At 33.6% G+C, this 21,488-nt stretch overlaps 1 protein-coding gene across 1 annotated transcript in view; it reads left to right on the forward strand.

The window, feature by feature from the left end:
* Nucleotides 1–21,488, forward strand: part of DNAH12 (dynein axonemal heavy chain 12) — a 299,548-nt gene that overhangs the window by 98,286 nt on the left and 179,774 nt on the right. Inside the window, exons 21-29 of the mRNA XM_081284134.1 lie at nucleotides 5,813–5,934; nucleotides 6,028–6,310; nucleotides 8,681–8,800; nucleotides 9,792–9,948; nucleotides 10,468–10,640; nucleotides 13,952–14,104; nucleotides 14,609–14,848; nucleotides 15,170–15,415; nucleotides 15,749–15,868. Coding sequence (XP_081140260.1) covers nucleotides 5,813–5,934; nucleotides 6,028–6,310; nucleotides 8,681–8,800; nucleotides 9,792–9,948; nucleotides 10,468–10,640; nucleotides 13,952–14,104; nucleotides 14,609–14,848; nucleotides 15,170–15,415; nucleotides 15,749–15,868 — 1,614 coding nt within the window. The remainder of the gene's footprint in view (nucleotides 1–5,812; nucleotides 5,935–6,027; nucleotides 6,311–8,680; nucleotides 8,801–9,791; nucleotides 9,949–10,467; nucleotides 10,641–13,951; nucleotides 14,105–14,608; nucleotides 14,849–15,169; nucleotides 15,416–15,748; nucleotides 15,869–21,488) is intronic.

The raw sequence follows: 21,488 nt of genomic DNA on the forward strand, positions 1-21,488 counted from the left end.
AGCACGATAGCCAGACCGAGGGAATCAGGAGTGGCGCGGGACTAGCGGTGCGGAACTCCCGGCTACCGCTCCCACCAGTGCTGACAACTGAGGTCCCTTGCACCAGCTACCGGGGGAGTGGATACTGGAGGGCAAGAAAATTCGCTGGGGATTCTCAGCCCCAAGCTCTACAAACTTAGGGTCTAAGGGAGGCAAACAGGGAGAGTATGCCCAGATGTTCATGAAAACAGGGCTCCCAGGAGCACCAGACCTGGCGTGTCGCCAGTATTGTGGTGAGTGTAACAGGTGAGCGGGATCTGGCTGGAGGAAACACAAGAGAAGGCCCTAGGCACTCAGGATTGGAGACCTGCACAGTCTGGGAGGAAGAGCTGCTGCACAGTGACTGGTTCCCACCTATTGAGAAGAGAAGCTTGGCCCAGTGGGCACAGCTCCACCTACTGGAAGAGAAGTTAATCGAGCTCTATGACTGCATTTATTATTATTATTTTTTTTCTTTCATTTTCATTTTTTTGTTGTTGTTCTTTAACTTTTTTTAATGTTTTCAATTTTTAAAATTTATTATTATTATTATTATTATCTTAAACTTTAATTTCCATTTTTATTATCATTATTTTTTGTTTTAAATTTTTTTTCTTTCTTTCTTTTCTATTTTTTTCTTTTGTCTTTTCATTTCTTTTCAATTTTGCTTATTCCCCCTTCCTTGAATTCTACCTGCCTACTCTCATTCTCTTTAGTGACTTCTTCCCTTCCCTTCTAATATCTTTCCTCCCAAGCATCAAATAAATTTATAAGAGTAAACAGTAACTCAGCAGTCAAACAGAACAAGAAGTAACATGAGCAGCATAAAAAAGCAAGGAAGAAAAGGAGTACAAACAATGCAGGACTGCCTAAATATTCAGGAGGACCTAGAGTCATCAGAAAAATGGTCATATAAAGAACTCAAGGAATACCTCAGACAGATGGAAAGGAACCTTAAAGAGGATACAAGACAGCAAATTCAAGCAGCGAAAGAACACATTGAGAATGAATTACATAAACAGATAAAAGAAGAAGTTAAGCATCTTTATCAGGAGATAGAGATTATAAAAAAGAAATCAAACAATAATTCTAGAAATGAAGGAAACGATAAACCAAATTAAAAACTCAATTGAGAGTATCACTAACAGAGTGGAGCAAGTAGAAGCCAGAACGTCAGATAATGAAGACAAAATATATCATCTTGAAAAGAGTCTAGCCAACTCAGAAAGGCTGGTAAAAAATCACGAGAAAAACATCCAAGAGTTATGGGATAACATAAAAAAACCAAACTTAAGAGTCATCGCGATAGAGGAAGGTACAGATATTCAAACCAAGGGAATGAGTAACCTGCTGAATGAAATAATTACAAAAAACTTTCCAGAAATAAAAAAGGAAACAGATATACAAATTGAAGATGCATACAGGACATCAAGCACACAAATCACAGTAGAATAACGCCAAGACACATTGTTATGAAGATATCCAATATACAGAACAAAGAGAAAATATTAAAAGCTACAAGAGAAAGGAGGAAGATTACATTCAGCGGTAAACCAATAAGGTTAACAATGGATTTTTCATCACAGACGCTGAAAGGAGAAGATCCTGGAACAACGTATTTTAAGCACTGAAAGACAATGGATGCCAACCAAGAATTTTGTATCCAGCAAAATTAAGCTTCAGGTATGACAACGAAATAAAAATCTTTCATGATAAACAAAAGCTAAAAGAATTTGCAGCCAGAAAACCAGCATTGCAAAGCGTCTTGAGCAAAACACTACACGAGGAAGAAATGAAAAACAACAATCAAAACCATCAGTGGGAAGAGCCTTGGTAATGACAGAGGGCAGGGGGAAAGCTAATCATGGATAAACGAACTAAATTAAACAACAAAAAAAGATAAATAATCAAACATGGCTGGCAGTACAAACCATATATCAATAGTAACTCTAAATGTTAATGGCTTAAACTCTCCAATAAAGCGACATAGGCTGGTAACATGGATTAAAAAAACAAATCCAACAATATGTTGCCTCCAGGAGACACATCTGATTGGAAAAGACATACACAGGCTGAAGGTGAAAGGTTGGGAAAAAATATACCACGCACACGGTCCTCATAAGCAAGCAGGGTTGGCCATCCTCATATCGAATAAAATAGACTTCAAGACTAAGTTAATCAAAAGGGATAAGGAAGGACATTATATACTGTTAAAAGGAACCATTCACCAACAAGACATAACAATTATCAATATTTATGCACCAAATAATGGTGCTGCAATGTTCATAAAACAAATTCTCCTCAAGTTCAAGAATCAAATAGACCACAACACAATAATTATGGGTGACTACAGCACACCTCTCTCACCATTGGACAGATCCTCCAAACAAAAGTTGAATAAAGAAACTATAGAACTCAATATCACAATCAATAACCTAGACTTAACTGACATATATAGAATATATCAACCATCATCAAGTGGATATACTTTTTTTTCAGCAGCACATGAATCCTTCTCAAAAATAGACCATATATTATGCCATAGGGCAACCCTCAGTAAATATAAAGGGGTGGAGATAATACCATGCATTTTATCTGATCATAATGGAATGCAACTGGAAATCAATGATAAAAGAAGGAAGGAAAAATCCTACATCACATGGAAAATGAACAATATGTTACTGAATGATCAATGGGTTACAGAAGACATAGAGGAGGAAATCAAAAAAATTCTTAGAGATAAATGAAAATACAGACACAACATATCGGAATCTATGGGACACAATGAAAGCAGTTTTAAGAGGGAAATTCATTGCCTGGAGGTCATTCCTCAAAAAAAGGAAAAACCAACAAATCAATGAGCTCACACTTCATCTCAAAGCCCTAGAAAAGGAAGAGCAAAACAACAGCAAATGTAGCAGAAGGCAAGAAATAATTAAAATCAGAGCGGAAATCAACGAAATTGAAACAAAAGAAACTATTGAAAAAATTAATAAGACTAAAAGCTGGTTCTTCGAAAAAATAAATAAGATCGACAGACCCTTAACCATGCTAACGAAGAGAAGAAGAGAGAGAACTCAAATTACTAACATACGGGATGAAAAAGGCAATATCACAACAGATGCTACAGAAATACAGAAGACAATTAGAAATTATTTTGAAAACCTATATTCCAATAAAATAGAAGATAGTGAAGACATTGATAAATTTCTTAGGTCATATGATTTGCCCAGACTGAGTCAGGAGGATACATACAATTTAAACAGACCAATATCAATGGATGAAATAGAAGAAGCAATCAAAAGACTACCAACCAAGAAAAGCCCAGGACCAGATGGGTATACAGCGGAGTTTTACAAAACCTTTAAAGAAGAATTAATACCAATACTTTTCAAGTTATTTCAGGAAATAGAAAAAGAGGGAGCTCTGCCACATTCATTCTATGAGGCCAACATCACCCTGATTCCGCAACCAGACAAAGACACCTCAAAGAAAGAAAACTACAGACCAATATCTCTGATGAACCTAGATGCAAAAATCCTCAATAAAATTCTGGCGAATCGGATACAAAAGCACATCAAAAAAATTGTGCACCATAATCAAGTAGGATTCATCCCTGGGATGCAAGGATGGTTCAATATACGGAAACCGATAAATGTTATTCACCACATCAATAGACTTAAAGATAAGAACCATATGATCATCTGAATAGACGCAGAGAAAGCATTCGGCAAAGTACAGCATCCCTTTATGTTCAAAACATTAGAAAAACTAGGGATAACAGGAACTTACCTCGACATTGTAAAAGCTTTTGGCTCAGTGGTAGAGCACTCCTCTAGCACTCGTGGGGCCCTGGGTTCAATCCTCAGCACCACATAAAAATAAAATAAAGATATTGCGTCTGACCACAACTAAAATAATTTTTTTAAAAAAAGAAAGAAATTGAGGAAGACCTTAAAGATGGAAAGATCTCCCTTGTTCTTGGATAGGCAGAGATAATATTGTCAAAATAGCCCGACCAGAACTGTTATACAGATTTAATGCAATTCCTATTAAAATCCCAGTGACATTCTTCATAGAACTTTATAGTTATATTGCTTTTTCTAATAGAGTAATCATGAAATTCATCTGGAAAAATAAAGGACCCAGAGTAACCAAAGCAATACTTAGCAAGAAGAGCGAAGCAGGAGGCATCACAATAGCAGATCATTGGTATTGGTACCAAATACCAAATTGGTATTTGGTACAAATACTGCCTGGTATTGGTACCAAAACAGACATGTAGACAGTGGTACAAAAGAGAAGACACAGAGGCATAAATATTGTTTTTTCATAGTAGATAAAGATGCCAAAAACATACATTGGAGAAAAAATAGCCTATTCAACAAATGGTGCTGGGAAAACTGGAATCTATATGCACCAAAATGAAATTAAACCTCTGTCTCTCACCCTGCACAAAAATCAACTCAAAGTGGATCAGAGACTTAGGCATTAGAATAGAGACTCTGTGCCTAATAGAAGAAAAAGTAGGCCCAAATCTTCATCATGTTGGCTTAGACCCCAGCTTCCTTAACAAGACTTCTAATGTGGAAGAAGAAAAACAAGAATCAATCAGTGGAATGGATTCAATCTAAAAAGTTCCTTTTCAGCAAAGGAAACAACAACATAATGAGAGAGCCTACAGAATGCAAAAAAAAATCTTTACCACATGTACCTCATATAGAGCACTAATCTCCAGGATATATGAAGAACTCAAAAAACTTAACACCAAAAAAACACCCACAAATAATCCAATCAATAAATGGGCTAATGAAATGAACAGACACTTCACAGAAGAAGAAATGAAATTGATCAACAAATATATATAAAAATTCATCTCTAACAATTAGAGAAATACAAATCAAAACAACTCTAAGATTTCTTCTCACTCCAATCAGAATAGCAATCACCAAGCATATAAGCAATAATTTATGTTGGCAAGGATGTGGGGAAAAGGTACACTCATATATTGCTGGTGGGACTATAAATTGGTACAACCACTATGGAAAGCAGTATGGAGATTCCTCAGAAAACTTGGAGTGAAACCACCATTTGACATAGTTACCCCACTCCTCAGTTTATACTCAAAGGATATAAAATCAGCATACTACAGTATCACAGCCACATCAATATTTATAGTAGCTCAATTCACAATAGCTAAACTATGGAACCAACATAGTTTAGCTATTGTGAATTAGATGCTTTTCACCAGATGAATGGATAAAGGAAATGTGGTACATATACACAGTAGAATATTACTCAGCCTTAAAGAAGAATGAAATTATGGCATTTGCAAGTAAATGAATAGAACTAGAGAATATCATGCTAAGTGAAATAAACCAATCACCACAAACCAAAGGCAGAATGTTATCTCTGATAAGCAGGGCATAGTGAGGAGTCAGGTAGGGTAGAATGATGGAACTTTGGATTGTGCAGAATGGGGAGTGAGAGGAGGGGTGGGAGTGAGAAGGATAGTAAAATGAGATAGACATTATTACCCTATATACATTTATGATTACACTACCGGTGTGACTCAGCACCATGTACAGCCAGAGGAATGAGAAGTTATGCTCCATTTATGTACAATGTGTCAAAATGCATTCTACTGTCAAATATAACTAATTCGAATTTTTAAAAATTAAAAAAATTCACCGTGTAAACTTTTTGAAATTATAATATTTTATCATATAGTATAGATTGTTTAGGTCTTATATCTAGTATACAAGTGTCTCTTATACCAACATGTCTCTTTTAGGTTCTTGCTGCTACTTCTTTAACAGGTTTATTGGAAAAACTACAAAACTGCAATGAACTTTTGGATAAAATTATGAAAGGACTTAATGCATATCTTGAAAAGAAACGTCTTTTCTTCCCTCGGTATGATGGATAATCAAAAGTGCTGTGATTTAAAATGTTATCTGATATTGATGAATATCACTAAAGTTTTTGTATTTGCTTGTTTTTTTTTAGTTTTTTTTTCTTATCTAATGATGAAATGTTGGAGATTTTATCAGAGACCAAAGATCCACTTAGAGTTCAGCCTCACTTAAAAAAATGCTTTGAGGGCATTGCTAAACTGGAGTTCCTTCCCAATTTGGACATTAAGGCCATGTATAGCTCTGAAGGTGAGCGAGTGGAGCTGATTGAACTCATTTCCACATCTATAGCCCGCGGTGCTGTAGAAAAGTGGCTCATTCAAGTAGAAGATCTAATGCTTCGAAGTATTCATGATGTGATTGCTGCAGCCAGGCTGGTATGTTTCTTAGGACTTAATGTATAAAACTATATTCTGCAAATGCTGTTTAGAAGGTTTGAGTTGGTACCAATAAATTAATACTTAAAGTTCTTTCTGTTTTAAACCATTTATTATTTTATTTATTTGTAACTAACATTAAAATAACAATATTAGTTAGAATTGATAATATGTGTCTAAATATTACAAAATGATATTAGAAAAATAATAAAAGGTATTTTTATATAGAATGGGGGAGGGTCCACTGATAGGCTCTTAGAGAAAGTGAGGTTGAAGCTGAGACACCAATGATAAATAGGGAATAACCAGGTGAAAAGCAAGTGGAAGAGTGTGTAAGTGTCCTGTGTAAAGGCCCTGGGATCAAAAAGAAGCAGGCATTTGTGAGAACCTGAAAGAAGACAACTGTGTCTGGAATAGAGTGAGTACAGAGTGAAGTCAGATGAGGTTGGAAAGGAACACAGTAGATTGCATTTTATTTTAAATACTAAGAAAGGCTAAAGGTATTTTAATCAGAGAAAGGATATAGTCTGATTTATATTTTTACACCACTATGGCTGTGGTATAAAGAATGAATTAGTTGGTGTATGAAAATAGGAAGGCAAATTGGGAGGCACCAGATGAAAAGTGATATGGGCTGGTACTAGGGAAGTAGCAAAAATGTGGAGCAAAGTAGACAGAAACATAATTTGTAGTTAATTTCAACAGGTCTTGGTGATGAATTGGTTGTAGAGTAGAAAGATGAGGAGGGGAAAGTCTCAAGAATTAGCATTAAGTTTTCTGAGTTGAGTATATGTGTGGCATTTACTCTGCGGAGATGCCTGCAAGAGAAGCAGGCTTGTGGAAGCTTGGGAGAAAAATCATGGGTTTAATTTGAGACGGGTTTAATTGAAATGCTTATAAGGTAGCCTTGTGTATATGTCTTGTAGGCAAACCATCATGCCCTTCAGTGCTTGGCTGCCCTGTAGGTTAGTTCTCCTCAAATAGTTAAGTGAATGATCTAGTTCACTTGCTGCTTTTTACACTTACACCTACTTTAAAATTCCAAATGAGACGAACAAACATCGAAGGAGGATACATAATAAATTGGAAAGAAATATAACACCTAGGTAGTACATGTACCTCACTTAATGATAATCTTGAATGACAAACTTCAATGTGTTTCTGCCTTAGGAACACAAAGGAGCAATTATATTGTACAAGAAATAGTTTTTGAAGCCCTTATAGACTTATATTCAGCAATTCTCTGCATAAATGAAGTAGCCTTTTTATTTTATCAAGAGCCCATTCAGCTCATTCTTTTGGGGTAGCTTTTCTGTTCCTGCAGATAAAGCTGTACTTTTTCTCTCCTTTCGCTACTTATAATTCCAAACAAACTTAAAACACACAAGAAAGAATAAACATTATCCATGATAGTATTTCCTTAATCACTATAGAAAATATGCTTTAATATCACTGCTCACCCTTCTTTAAAGCCTTAGGTTATTGTCATTTGTTTACAAAGATTGCTAGTAATAAAGATTTTGTAACAATGTATATTTATCATGCAAAAATCAGAATATGCCTTCACAAAACTATAAATGTTAAACACATTATTATATATAAGATGGTGTGATTGTATTGAAAGCATAGTTTCCATTAGCATCAACTTCAAAATTCAATCTGTACTTGGTTTTCTCAATATATAATTTATGTCTGCATTATCATTTATTATCAAAGTAAACTATTTTTATAATGAATCCACAAATCTATTTAAATATCTTTTAAATATGAAAGCTTTAGAAATAAATGAAAGTATACTTTGAACACCACAGCACAGATTTTTTTCAATTATATATAATCAGACAAATTGTTTATGTACTCTGGTCATAGAAGTTTTTAGAAAAGCTGTAGATAAATAGTATAAGGGTTGTAACTTCTAGTCCAGTTTTCTACTAGAGTATATAGTCACCTTTTCAACTAAATATGTCATCAATATACAAAATCTATTTGACTTTATTTTTTACAGTTTAAGTTGGTTTGTAATAAAAGTAATATGTATTCTATGTAAAAACTTGACAGCTCCCATAGCAAGGAATATAAAAATCACATAGAAATAAACTTCAAGAAGAATCAACAATCACATTTGTCCAGAGATAACCCATTACTAGTATACTGGTGCTCATTTTTAGTTCTTCTATAAATAAAGAAACATGTCAAAAATATAATCTTGGTTTGTAAAAATTTTCACATCTTTTAGTCTTCCAAAGTTTTTCATGGATGTATGATATTATAACCCACAAATATACTAAATATTGAACTTTACATTATAAAACATTTAGCTTCTTTTCTTCTGCAAACTTTTAAAATTAGAAATTACTTTTAATTATTCAGGCTTATCCAGAATCTCCAAGAAAAGACTGGGTTAGAGAGTGGCCTGGCCAGGTTGTACTTTGTGTTTCTCAAATGTTCTGGACTTCTGAGACACAGGAAGTTATAAGTAGTGGGACAGAGGTAAAGCATTATTTGATTTTGAACAACATTCTTTACTTCATTGCATATTTCTTTAGTTTCTTAGTTAGCTTGTGTCTCTGTTTCTTTCTCTCTCTCTGTGTCTCTCCCTCCCCCCACTCTCCCTCTCCCTCCCTCCCTCCCTCTCCTCCCTCCCTCCTTCTCCCTCTCCCTCTCTCTTCTCTCTCTCTCTGTCTCTCTCTCTGTCTCTTTCTCTCTCTGTGTCTCTTTTCAGTACTAAGAAATAAACCCAAGGGTGCTCTACCACTAACCTACATTGTCAGCATTTCTTTATTTTAAGGCAAGTTCTCACTAAGTTGCCCAGGCTGGCCTTGGACTTGCAATCTTCTTGCCTCAGCCTCATAAATTGCTGGGATTGAAGGCCTGCACCTATAATCACTGCCCCTGGCTGTTTGTCTATTCTTTGCAAAGGCAATACTTCCCTAAATTTCTGTATATAGTATTAAAATTATATAATTCTTAGAAAACTTGGGCTGGGGATGTGGCTCAAGCGGTAGCGCGCTCGCCTGGCATGTGTGCAGCCCGGGTTCGATCCTCAGCACCACATACCAACAAAGATGTTGTGTCCACCGAGAACTAAAAAATAAATATTAAAAAAAAAATTCTCTCTCTCTCTTTCTCCCCTCTCTCACTCTCTCTTTAAAAAAAAATTCTTAGAAAACTTATTCTTTTTACTGGGTTTAGAGAAAATCCACTCTATAATGTATTTCTTTTTTTAACTTTTTTTTTTTTTAGTTGTAGGTATACACAATACCTTTATCTTATTTATTTTTATGTGGTCCTGAGGATCAAACCCAGTGCCTTATCCATGCTAGGCAAGTGCTCTATCACTGAGCTATAACCCCAGCCCTATAATGTATTTCTATATGGGATAGATTATGAAGTCATAATTCTTTTGTAAATGAATAAATATATAAAATATAGATTTAGGTAATGCGTATAAAATCCATTAAATTGTTTTATTATTTTGTAGGGATTAAAGAAGTACTATATGGAACTCCAGAATCAACTAAATGATATTGTAGAGCTGGTAAGAGGAAAATTGTCTAAGCAGATCAGGATCTCTCTGGGTGCATTAGTTACAATTGATGTCCATGCTAGAGATGTGGTCATGGACATGATTGAAACAGGTTTGTGACTTCTTCCTTTAATATTTTTTAAAAATATTTATTTTTAGTTGTAGTTAGACACAATACTTTGTTTTATTTATATGTTTTTATGTGGTGCTGAGGATCAAACCCAGGTCCTCGCCCGTGCTAGGCGAGTGGTCTACTGCTGAGCCATAACCCAGCCCCTCTTCCTTTAATATTTTTAAAAATCTTTTTTTAGTTGTAGATGAACATAATTTTTTAATCTTTATTTTATTCATTTATTTTTACATCGTGCTGAGGATTGAACCCAGTGCTTCATACATACGAGGCAAGCACTCTGCCATTGAGCCACAACCCCAGGCCGACTTTTTCCTTTAATATTAAAGTTAAAAATATTTATAGCTTTCAGGAGTAAAGATTTATTACTGTATGTCTTTTTCAACAGAATTGCATGATCTTTTCTATAAGTTGGAAAACGTGAATTGTTTGATATTTGCTGATAAAATACTATTTTTCGAATTATTTTCATTTAAGGATTATGTGTTTTATTCTTTCTAGGTGTCTCACATGATACAGATTTCCAGTGGCTTGCTCAGCTTCGTTATTATTGGGAATATGAGAATGCTCGAGTTCGTATCATTAATTGTGATGTAAAATATGCTTATGAATATCTTGGTAACTCACCTCGACTTGTCATTACTCCTCTAACTGACAGGTGTTACAGAACATTGGTATGCATTTATTATTTTTTTTTTTGGTACTGGGGATTGAATTTAGGGGTACTCGACCACTGAGCCACATCCCCAGCCCTATGTTGTATTTTATTTAGAGACAGGATCTCATTGAGTTGCTTAGCGCCTCACTATTGCTGAGGCTGGCTTTGAACTTGTGATTCTTCTCTCTCAGCCTCCTGAGCCACTGATATTACAGATGTGTGCCACTACACCTGGACTGCATTTAAATTATTTTAATCCATATATTGAAATTACTTTTCAGTGAGGTGTCAAATTTTCTTGTCTAAATTTAATATGGCTCTCTTCATTTATTGTTTTACTGGTAGTAGTTGATACAATTATCCCTTCCTAATCCCAAATTCTCTTTATGTGAAATTATGGCAATAAATAATTACTTCTGGGTACTTTTGTAGCATACAAGAATGTTTTTATTCTAATGTATAGAAGTTGTGAGTCTCTTCCATTGTGAATAATTAGAAAAAGGGAGGGACTGAAAATATGAAAATAAAGCCAAAGCTTCACAAAATAGTATTAGTTTTTATAGTGGGATACTGGGAGAGATAAGAGAAAGATGAGAAAAGTACCTTTGGGTACTGAAACTCCAACTTAGTGCAACTCAATAGGAAGGACAGAGCTTAAGTGTAGGGGATGATGCTTAGTTAGGCCTGTGCTTAGTTGTGAAGCTATGGAAGATAGAACAATGACTGTTAAAACCCTGGGAATATGGTTGCCAGGTTTACTCCCAGGTTAACTCTGAATTTAAAACAAATAACAAAGACAGTCATGTGTCACTTAATGATAGAGATATATTCTGAGAAATGCATCAATAGGTGATTTTATCATGCAAAAATCAGAATATGCCTTCACAAAACTAGATGGTACAGTTCATCTAAAGTGTGTTGTATATATCATCATTTATATAGTCCACCGTTGACTGAAACATCATTATATGATGCATGACTGTAATTTTTTTAGTATGTCCTCAATATTGCAAGGGACATACTTTTGTAATACTAATAAATTATTTATTATTTATCTGAAATTTAAATTTAATTAGGCATTTCAGATTTTTCTGTGCTAAATCTGGCAACCCAACCTGGGAATTGAAGAGGAACATCAAGGAATACCAATCCACTTATGTGAGTAAGTGAAATGAAGGTGTCTTCTACTGAGTTCTCTAGAAGCAGAGAAAAAATAAAGATACTTGTGCAAATGATTTATTTCTTAGGGAATGCTCTCAGTAAAAATCTGTAAGGAAATGAGGGCAACAGTTTGGGGCTGGGGAAAAATTAAATGAAGAAGTGGTTTGAGCAATGGATAGTTGTAACAGGATCTCAAGGGGAGCTTTGAGGCATAAATGACATGAGTTACTTTACTTTAAGGCAATAAGATCTGGCTTTTGTACCCCTTTATTGTCATTGGTTAGTCACCTCTGGGACAAAGGAATGAGTAAGCTTTCCAGTATTTGCTGATGAGGTAGTTCCAATAGGAGAGCAAGTTGAGGACAGTTCTTAGGAGAAAAAAAGCAACTCTGAGCTATTTGCAACCAAGATTTCACAGCAAATGGGAGCTGAATGTGATGACCTGATAAAGGGGGATTTGGATGAGATTCTAAAGGGTCCATGATATTAGATAATATCTATGATATTAGAACAGGCTGTAATTTCTATGATAAAGCCTTTCACCAAACCCTCTGTTTTTCAGCAAGCTACCTGAATAAAATAGGCATTATTATTGCTGTGAGTATATACGTGACTGCATGACCAATGTAATTCTGCAACCTGTACACTCAGAAAAATAAGAAATTATATCCCATATGATGCAAATGTATGATATGTCTAGATCATTGTACTGTCATGTGTAACTAATTTAAAAAAAAGAAAATAGCAACTCAATCATGTGAATTCCTAAGAACAAAGAAAGCATCACAATTTATGAACTAAAACCAAAAATAAATAAATAAAAGAGAAAATAATATGCGTACAATCAAAATAAATAAAATAAAAAGAACATACTTGTGAGTATTTTCTTGAAGTTGAGGGGAGAGGCCAAGGTTCCCAGAAATTAAGTTAATGAACACTAACAGTATAACATTCATTATAAATTTAAAACAAGTATAATATCTTTGATATTGACTTTATTTACTTAGCTATCTCTATTGGTTTTTTGGTAAATGTGAAAATTTTTATCATTTTTATGGATTTATTTTAAAAATAGACTGCACTTTTTAGAGCAGTTTTAGGTTTATAGCGAAATTAAATGGAAAGGACAGGGTTCTTTTATTTCCCTTGTACACCCAAATTTACAATCTTGATCCTTTAACCCTATTTTTTTCTAAAAGGAGTTAAGTTTCACAAACTCTTGTGGTGATTTTTGTGAAACAAATTCCATAATTAGAACAGGCTGTAATTTCTATGCTAAAAATTTCCAGTTGCTGTTCTAATTAATGTAAATACCCAGAAATAATTCAGATATTGCTGATGTTTACTTAAGGAGCTTAAATACTAATTTATGAGAAAAAGAGTGTATGTAATAACATTACAAGGCAAAAAACAATAGAACTGGTAAGAGAAGTATAGAACAGTGCTATGGGCATGGAGAAAATGGAGAACGTATGGAGAACAGAAGACAACAGCCAGGCAAATCATGGCCAAAATTTGTAGAATAGTTCATTTGTTTCTCTTTCAAACAGTACTCACTTCAGGTGATTGTCCTCTTCAACTGACCATCTAGAATGTGTCACTATTGTCTTCTAAAGTCATCTCCATAACTTCTAATTAAAACCTTTTTGAACTAATTTTACCCCTTCAAAGCTAGATGTTCTTTGTTTTTAAAGGCAAATGGCTACATATGAAATATTAGAAAACAAGATTTTGACGCATTTTCATTCTTCTTTGGGTATTTTAAGCTGCTTTTACTTTTTGCAACCAGAAACTTCTATGCTAAAAAGTAACTGAATACAATGGGCATGGTGGCATGTTCCTCTAATCCCAATGGCTCCGGAGGCTGAGGTGGGAGGAGCATAGTTCAAAGCCAGCCTCAACAATGTAGCAAGGCCCTCAGCAACTTAGTGAGACCCTTTCTCAAAATAAAATAAAAAAGGGCTGGGGATGTGGTTCAGTGATAAAGCACCCCTGGGTTCAATCCCTGGTACAAAAATAAATAAATAAAAGTAACAACAATAAAACATATAACCAGCTTCTCTGAAGCTACAACTAAGAATAAATCCATTTGGTAAGCAATTATCTATTTGTTTGTTTGTTTTCGGTGATGCATAGTTTCCTTTTCATATATATTTTCCTTTTCAGATAGGTGCCTTCTATTTAAACCTTGGAGGTGCTCCAGAGGGACCAGCAGGCACAGGAAAAACTGAAACTACCAAGGACTTGGCTAAAGCTCTTGCTGTACAGTGTGTGGTATTCAACTGTTCAGATGGGCTAGATTATCTAGCAATGGGAAAGGTGATTCATTTACTGAGTTGGTAATATTAAATGTTCCAAACTTTATAGCTTTAAGTCTAACTGGATAAACTGAAGCAGACTTATATAAATACTATTGCAGTGTGGGTTAAGCATTTCTTGAATGTTGGCTTTAGAGCTAAAAATGTTGTTTTTATTCTTGGGACTTTTATCAAACTGAGCTTTCAACTTTTACCCAAAAGGTTAAACATTTGTTTTAATTATTGGTGACATTTCTGCCGTGCACAGTGGCACACTCCTGTAAGCCCAGTGGCTCAAGAGGCTGAGGCAGAGGATCACAAGTTCAAAGCTAGCCTCAAAAACTTAGCAAGGCTCTAAAGCAAAATAGTAAGACCCTGTCTCTAAATAAAATATTGAAAAGGGTGGGGGTATATCTCAGTGATTAAGCATTACTGGGTTCAATTCTTGGTTTCAAGAAGAAAAAAACATATATTGATGACATTTCCCAAGAAAAATCACCTCTATTTTTCTTTTTTTTTCCCTTAGTTCTTTAAAGGATTGGCTTCTTCTGGTGCTTGGGCTTGCTTTGATGAATTTAATCGAATTGAGTTGGAGGTATTGTCAGTGGTGGCTCAACAGATCCTTTGCATTCAGAGAGCCATTCAACAGAAGTTGGAAGTGTTTGTTTTTGAAGGGACAGAACTTAAGCTCAATCCAAACTGTTTTGTAGCTATTACCATGAATCCTGGCTATGCAGGGCGTTCTGAATTGCCAGACAACCTTAAGGTAATATTTGTTAAAGTTTTAAGTTTGTTAATCACAAATAATAGCACAATATTCAAAATATTAAAATTCTTCCCATGTATCTGTCATTTCCATTTTGACTCCATTTGATATAAGGTATGCTTCTAAAAAATTTTTTAGACATACAAAAGATACTAAGCATATAAACTATAATTGTTTTTTCAGTAGCACTTTAATATTTTTATGAAACTGTGTTGCTATGGGGGAATAAACTTGAATATCAACACATTTTCTTTGAATGCTTATAACTAGTTTTTAAAATGGCTTATATTATGTAAATATTTCATTTATTATACTCTCCAGGTTCTTTTTAGAACAGTGGCTATGATGGTTCCAAACTATGCCCTTATAGCAGAAATTTCCCTCTACTCCTATGGATTTTTGAATGCAAAACCTCTGTCTGTGAAGATAGTAATGACTTACAGACTTTGCTCAGAGCAGCTCTCATCGCAATTTCATTATGACTATGGAATGCGAGCAGTAAAAGCAGTGTTAGTGGCTGCTGGAAACCTAAAACTAAAATATCCAAATGAAAATGAAGATATATTGGTAAGTATTAAATATTTATATACATCTAAATATACTGTGAAATTTTCAGTAGAAAAGTTTTTTAGTGAGATTAGTCAGGAACTATGCAGAGGCAAGTAAGGCAGGTGTTGCTTCAAGTCTTTTTATGTGGGGTTGAAATTATAGTTTTGGGTTATGTTTATTATTATTTATATGAATACAAGGACCTTTTGGCTTGATAAGCATAGAATTATTTTTATTTTTTTCACTATGGGAATTCCTTGGAGAAATGTAAAATAAACTTTTGGTTAATGGGGTGGAATGGAACAATAAATGTAGGCAATTAGCTTATTTTGTCCTTTTTTGTGATTTTAGCTTCTTCGATCAATTAAAGATGTGAATGAACCAAAGTTTCTGTCACATGACATACCTTTATTTAATGGCATAACTAGTGACTTATTTCCTGGTGTTAAACTTCCTGAAGCTGACTATAATGTAAGTAAACCTGTGTGAATGACTTGCTTTGCACAACAAATTCAACTGATTACTCAATTGTTCACAGAGTTTTATTAAAGTAATGAAATTACTCTGTTTGGAGGATGGTAGTCTATTTAACCACTTTAATTAGGATAAGTAAATTTTGTTACCTTCTGTTATATGTTACAAGGTTTAACATGTTTAAAATTTAAGTCAAAGGTAATGTTCTTTTTAAGAGAATAAATCTTTAATTTCCTATCTTGAGATTAATAATACCTTCTAGCATACATACTATAATACTTAGTGTTGTGTGTGTGTGTGTATATATATATATATATGTATATATGTATATATATATATATATATATATATATTTTAAATTTTAGTTGTAGATGGACACAATACTTTATTTTTTTATTTATTTTTATATGGTGCTGGGGATCAAACCCAGGGCCTCACACATGCTAGGCAAGTGCTCTATCACTGAGCCACAACCCCAACCCTTTGTTGTATATTTTTTTCAGGCAGAAATGAAAGTAGTAAAACACCCTGTAGTTAACATAGTAAGGGTTTATTTCTCAAGTTTAACTAATGTACTGACCTTTTTCCTAAAGGAAGCAATCTTCCCCTCTACCAGATAAATGGTAATGATGGGTTGTGATGGACGTGTTAATTAGTTTGTTAACTATCACACAATTATGTATTTATATCAATCATCATGTTGTATATCTTGAATTATATCAAATTTTATTAAGCTTTAAATTTTAGTTGAAAAATAATAATTGCTTATATTTATGGTGTTGTTTTGATACATTTATACACTGTGAGATCACCAATTCAAGTAAATTTGTGTATTCATCACCTTGTATTTTTATCATTTCTTTGTGGTGAGAACATTTAAAACCCTCTCTTATATATTTTGAAATGTACAATACATTATTATTAACTATAATCACTTTGCTGTGTAATAGCACATCAGAATTTATTCCTCCTATTCAACTTTGACTTTTCTTTCCCTCTCCACCTGCTCCTGCCCTTAGGTACTAGTAACCACCAAATTAACTCTCTACTTCTATGAGTTTGACTTTTTTAGATTCTACAAATAAGGGAGATCATATGGTATATGCCTCTCTGTACCTGGCTTATTTCACTTAACATAATGTCTTCTAGGCTCATCCATGTTTTCATGAATGACAGTTTCCTGTTTTTTTAAGGCTGAATAATATTCCATTGTGTTAATATACCATGTTTTAAAAACCTATTAACTTACATAGTTTCCATATCTTGGCTATTATGAATAATGATGCAATGAACATGGGAGTACAGACATCTTTTAAGTATAATTGATTTCAATTCTTTCAGCTATATCCAATAGCAGGATTGCTTGATCATATGGTAGATCTATTTTTAAATTTTTGAGGAAGTATCATACTGTTTTCCAAAATGGATGTGCTATTTTAAAATACTTCCAATAGTGTATGAGTTCCCCTTTTTCCATGTTCTCGCCAATATTTTGTGTGTTTTTTTATAATAGTAAATCTAAAAGGTATGAGGCGATAGCTCCTTCTGGTCCTAGTTTGCATTTCTCTGATGACTAGAGATGTTGAGTATTTTTACAAAATTTAAAATTAAAATTAAAATTTAAAAAAATATCTGTAGGCTATTTCTAAGTCTTCTTTTGAGAAAATTCTATTCAATTTCTGTGGTCATTATTAAATGGGTTTTTCTTTTGTTTTTGAATATTTAGGGTAGTAGCTCTTATCCAATGTATAATTTCTAAGTATTTCTTTCCCTTTCCATGACTTGTGTCCTATTTTTTTAATGCTTATTTTTTAGTTTTAGGTGGACACAACACCTTTATTTTTATGTGGTGCTGAGAATCGAACCCAGTGCCTCATGCATGCTAAGTGAGTGTGGTACCATTTGAGCCACATCTCTAGCCCTACTTGTGTCCTCTTTTGCTTGAAGAAGTTTCTAAATGTGATGAAATCCCATTTTTCTATTTTTGTTTTCATTGCCTGTGCTTTCAGGGTCAGATCTAAGAAATTTCTGCCTAGGCTAAGTGTCATTGGGCTTTCCCCCCTATATTTTCTTCTACTTGTTTTGTACATTTCAGATTTTACATTTAGGTTTTCAATTCATTTTGAGTTGATCCTTATATAGTGGATGATGTAAGGTTCCATTTTCATTCTTTTGATGTGTATAGCCAGTTGTACTAACACCATTTATTGAAAAGTGTGTATTCTTGGTGCCTTTGTCAAAGTCAGTTGACTATAGGTATATGCATTTATTTCTGGGTTCTCTTTCCTATCCCAGTGGACAAATAACAAAACCATGATGTTTTGATTTCCATAGCTTTGTAATTTGTTTTAAATCCAGTACCCAATTTTGTTCTTTTTGGTCAACATTGCTCTGGCTATTTGGGTATGAATTTCAGGATTTTTTTTTCTATTTCTGTAAGAACAAAATTGGAATTTTAATAATGACTTACCTTTCATCTGAAGATCATTTTGAATAGTACGGACATTTTGACAGTGTTAATTCTTACAATATATGAACATTGGCCATCTTTTTATTCATTTATATCATCTTCAATTTCTTTCATCAGTGTTTTATATGTTCAATATACAGATATCTCACTCACATGGTAAAATTTACTCAAAAAGTCAACTCAGAATGGATCATAAACCTAAGAATGACACCAGAAACTATGGAATTCCTAGACAAAAATATAGGGCCAATATTCCAACATATAGGAACAGGCAGCACCTTTCTCCATTAGTGTCCCTAAGACTCAGGAAATACTGCCAAAAGTTAATAAATGGTATAGTGTTAAATTAAAAAGCTTCTGCACAGTGAAGGAAACAAATAAGAATGTGAAGAGAAAATCTACAGAATGGGAGAAAATCTTTGCCAGCTATTCTTCTGACAGAGGATTAAGAACATATAAAGAACTCAGAAAATTTAATTCCAAAGGAACAACCCAATTAACAAATAGGCTAATGAATTAAACAGACACTTCTCAAAAGAATAAGTACAAATGGTCAATAAATATATGAAAAAAATGTTCAACATCATTAGCAATTAGGAAAATGCAAATCAAAACTACACTGAGATTTTATCTCACTCCAGTTAGAATGTATTAGTCAAGAATATAAACTAATAAATTCTGGAAAGTTTATAGAGAAAAAGAAACACTTTCGTACTCTTGGTAAGGTTGTAAATTAGTACAACCACTATGAAAAGCAGTGTGGATGTTCCTCAAAAGGCTAGGAATGGAACCACCATATGACCCTCTATAGCACTCTTTGGTATTTATTCAAAAGAATTAAAGTCAGCATAATATAGAGACACATGCATACTCATGTTTATAGCAACACAATTCACAATAGCCAAACTATGGAACCAGCCTAGAATGTCCATCAATGGATAAAAGGATAAAGAAAATAGTTATATATACCTCATGGAGTTTCATTCAGCTATAAAGAAGAATAAAAGTATGGCATTTGTAGGAAATTTGAGAACATTATGGTAAGTGAAAGAAGCCAAGCTCAGAAAGTCAAGGGTCAAATATTTTCTCTCATTTTTGGGAGTTAGAGAGGAAGAAGGAAAAGAAAAGTAGATGGAGTATTTCATGAAAAATGAAGGGAGATTGGTAGAGAACAGGAAAGGAGCCAGGGGAAGGAGGAGGAGAAAGGAGTAATACCGGAGAATGAGATAGGCCCAATTGTTATATTGTCTGCATGTACAAATATGTATGTTACCACTAATCCTACCATTATGTAAAAGTATAATGCATCAATAAATATAATAAAATGTACTTAGCAGTAATTTTTTCTTTTACTATTTCATTTACTATTGTAAATGAAGCTTTTAATTTTTTTTAAAACTTTATTTTATTTATTTATTTTGTATGTGGGTTTGAAGATTGAACCCAGTGCCTCACCCAAGTGAGGCAAGTGCTTTCTCTACCACTGAGCTACAGCCCTAGCCCCAAAACTTTAAAATTTATAATCAAATTTTTTAAATGTTTAAGAATACCACTGATTTTTTTGGTTTTGAGAAACATCTTAATACTTTAATACTTTGGGAAAGTGAAGATTTAAAAAAAGCATGCATTTTCATCTTTACTAAAGATAAAAGGAACACCACTGATTTTTATATGTTGATTTTATATCACGAAACTTTACTGAATGTGTTTATCAATTATGATATTCTTTGTATAGTCTTTAGGATTTTCTATATATGAGATCATGGCATCAGGAAACACAATTTCACTTCATTTTTTCTTATTGAGATGTCTTTTGTTTATCTTTCTAAATAGCTCTGGTTGGGTCTTCCAGTACTATATTGAATAAAAGTGGTGAATGTGGGCATCCTTATCTTATTACTGATCTTAGAGGAAAAGTCTTCAACTTTTCACTGTTGAGTATAATGTTAGCTATCAGTTTGTCATATGTAGCCTTTATTGTAAGGAGGAACATTCCTTTTCTACCTTATTTGTTGAGTCTTAAAGAATTTGAATTTTTCAAATGCTTTTTCTTGATCTATTGAGATCATCTTATGGTTTCTGCCCTTCATTCTGTTAATATGGTGAATCACACTTATTGATTGTCATATGTTGAGACAGCCTTGCTTTTCAGAGAGAATTCTCACTTGATCATGGTGAATGTACTGCATTAATGTATAGTTAAATATGGTTTGCTAGTTTTTGTTAAAAATTTATGATTATCAATATATTGACTTATACTTTAGTTTTCTTGTAGTATCTTTGTCTCATTTTGGTCAGAGTGATACCAGCCTTGTGAAATGAGTTTGCAAGTGTTCCCTACTCTTTAATTTTTACAGAAAATAATTTGAGAAGGATTTGTTGTTAATTATTCCTTAAATGGTGAGAATTTAGCCATGAAACTATCTGGTCCTGGGCTTTTCTTTGATGGGAAGCTGTTATACATTATTGCTCTGTTTAAATTTCTAATTTATTCATGGTACAGCCTGGGTAGGTTATATGTTTCTAGGTTATTCAATTTTTTTGTCATATAATTGTTCACTGTTGCCTTCTTTGTATTTGTGTTAGAAGTTATATTCTTTCATTTTTAATTTTATTTGAATTTTCTCTTTTTAATATAGTTAAAATTTTTGTCTGTTTTATTTATTTATGTTTTATTTTTACAATGTTGGGAATTGAACCTAGGACTTTGTTACATATAAAGCAAGCTTTGTATCATTGTATGGCTTTTTGAAAAACCAACTCAATCTTGTTGATATTTTATATATAAGTATTTACTTATTTATTTCTGCTACAATTTTTTGTTATTTCCTTTTTCCTTCTAACCCTGAGCTTAGTTTTAGTTTTTTCTGTTCCTTCTTTCTTTCTTTCTTTTCTCTTTTCCTAAGGCATAACATTAGGCTTTTTTTTTTTTTTTTTTGATACCAGGAATTGAAATCAGAGGGGCTTAACCATTCCAGCCCTATTTATTTTGAGACAAATTCACACTAAGTTGCTTAGGGTCTGACTAAATTGCTGAGCCTGGATTTGAATTTATGATCCTCCTACCTCAGCTCCCTGAGCCTCAGGGATTAGAGACATGTTCCACTGGGCGCAGTTCTCCTTCTTCTTTTGTTGCTAGTGTTTACT

This window comes from Spermophilus citellus (assembly GCF_964194105.1).
Source record: "Spermophilus citellus genome assembly, chromosome: 3".
Taxonomy (NCBI): Eukaryota; Metazoa; Chordata; class Mammalia; order Rodentia; family Sciuridae; genus Spermophilus; species Spermophilus citellus.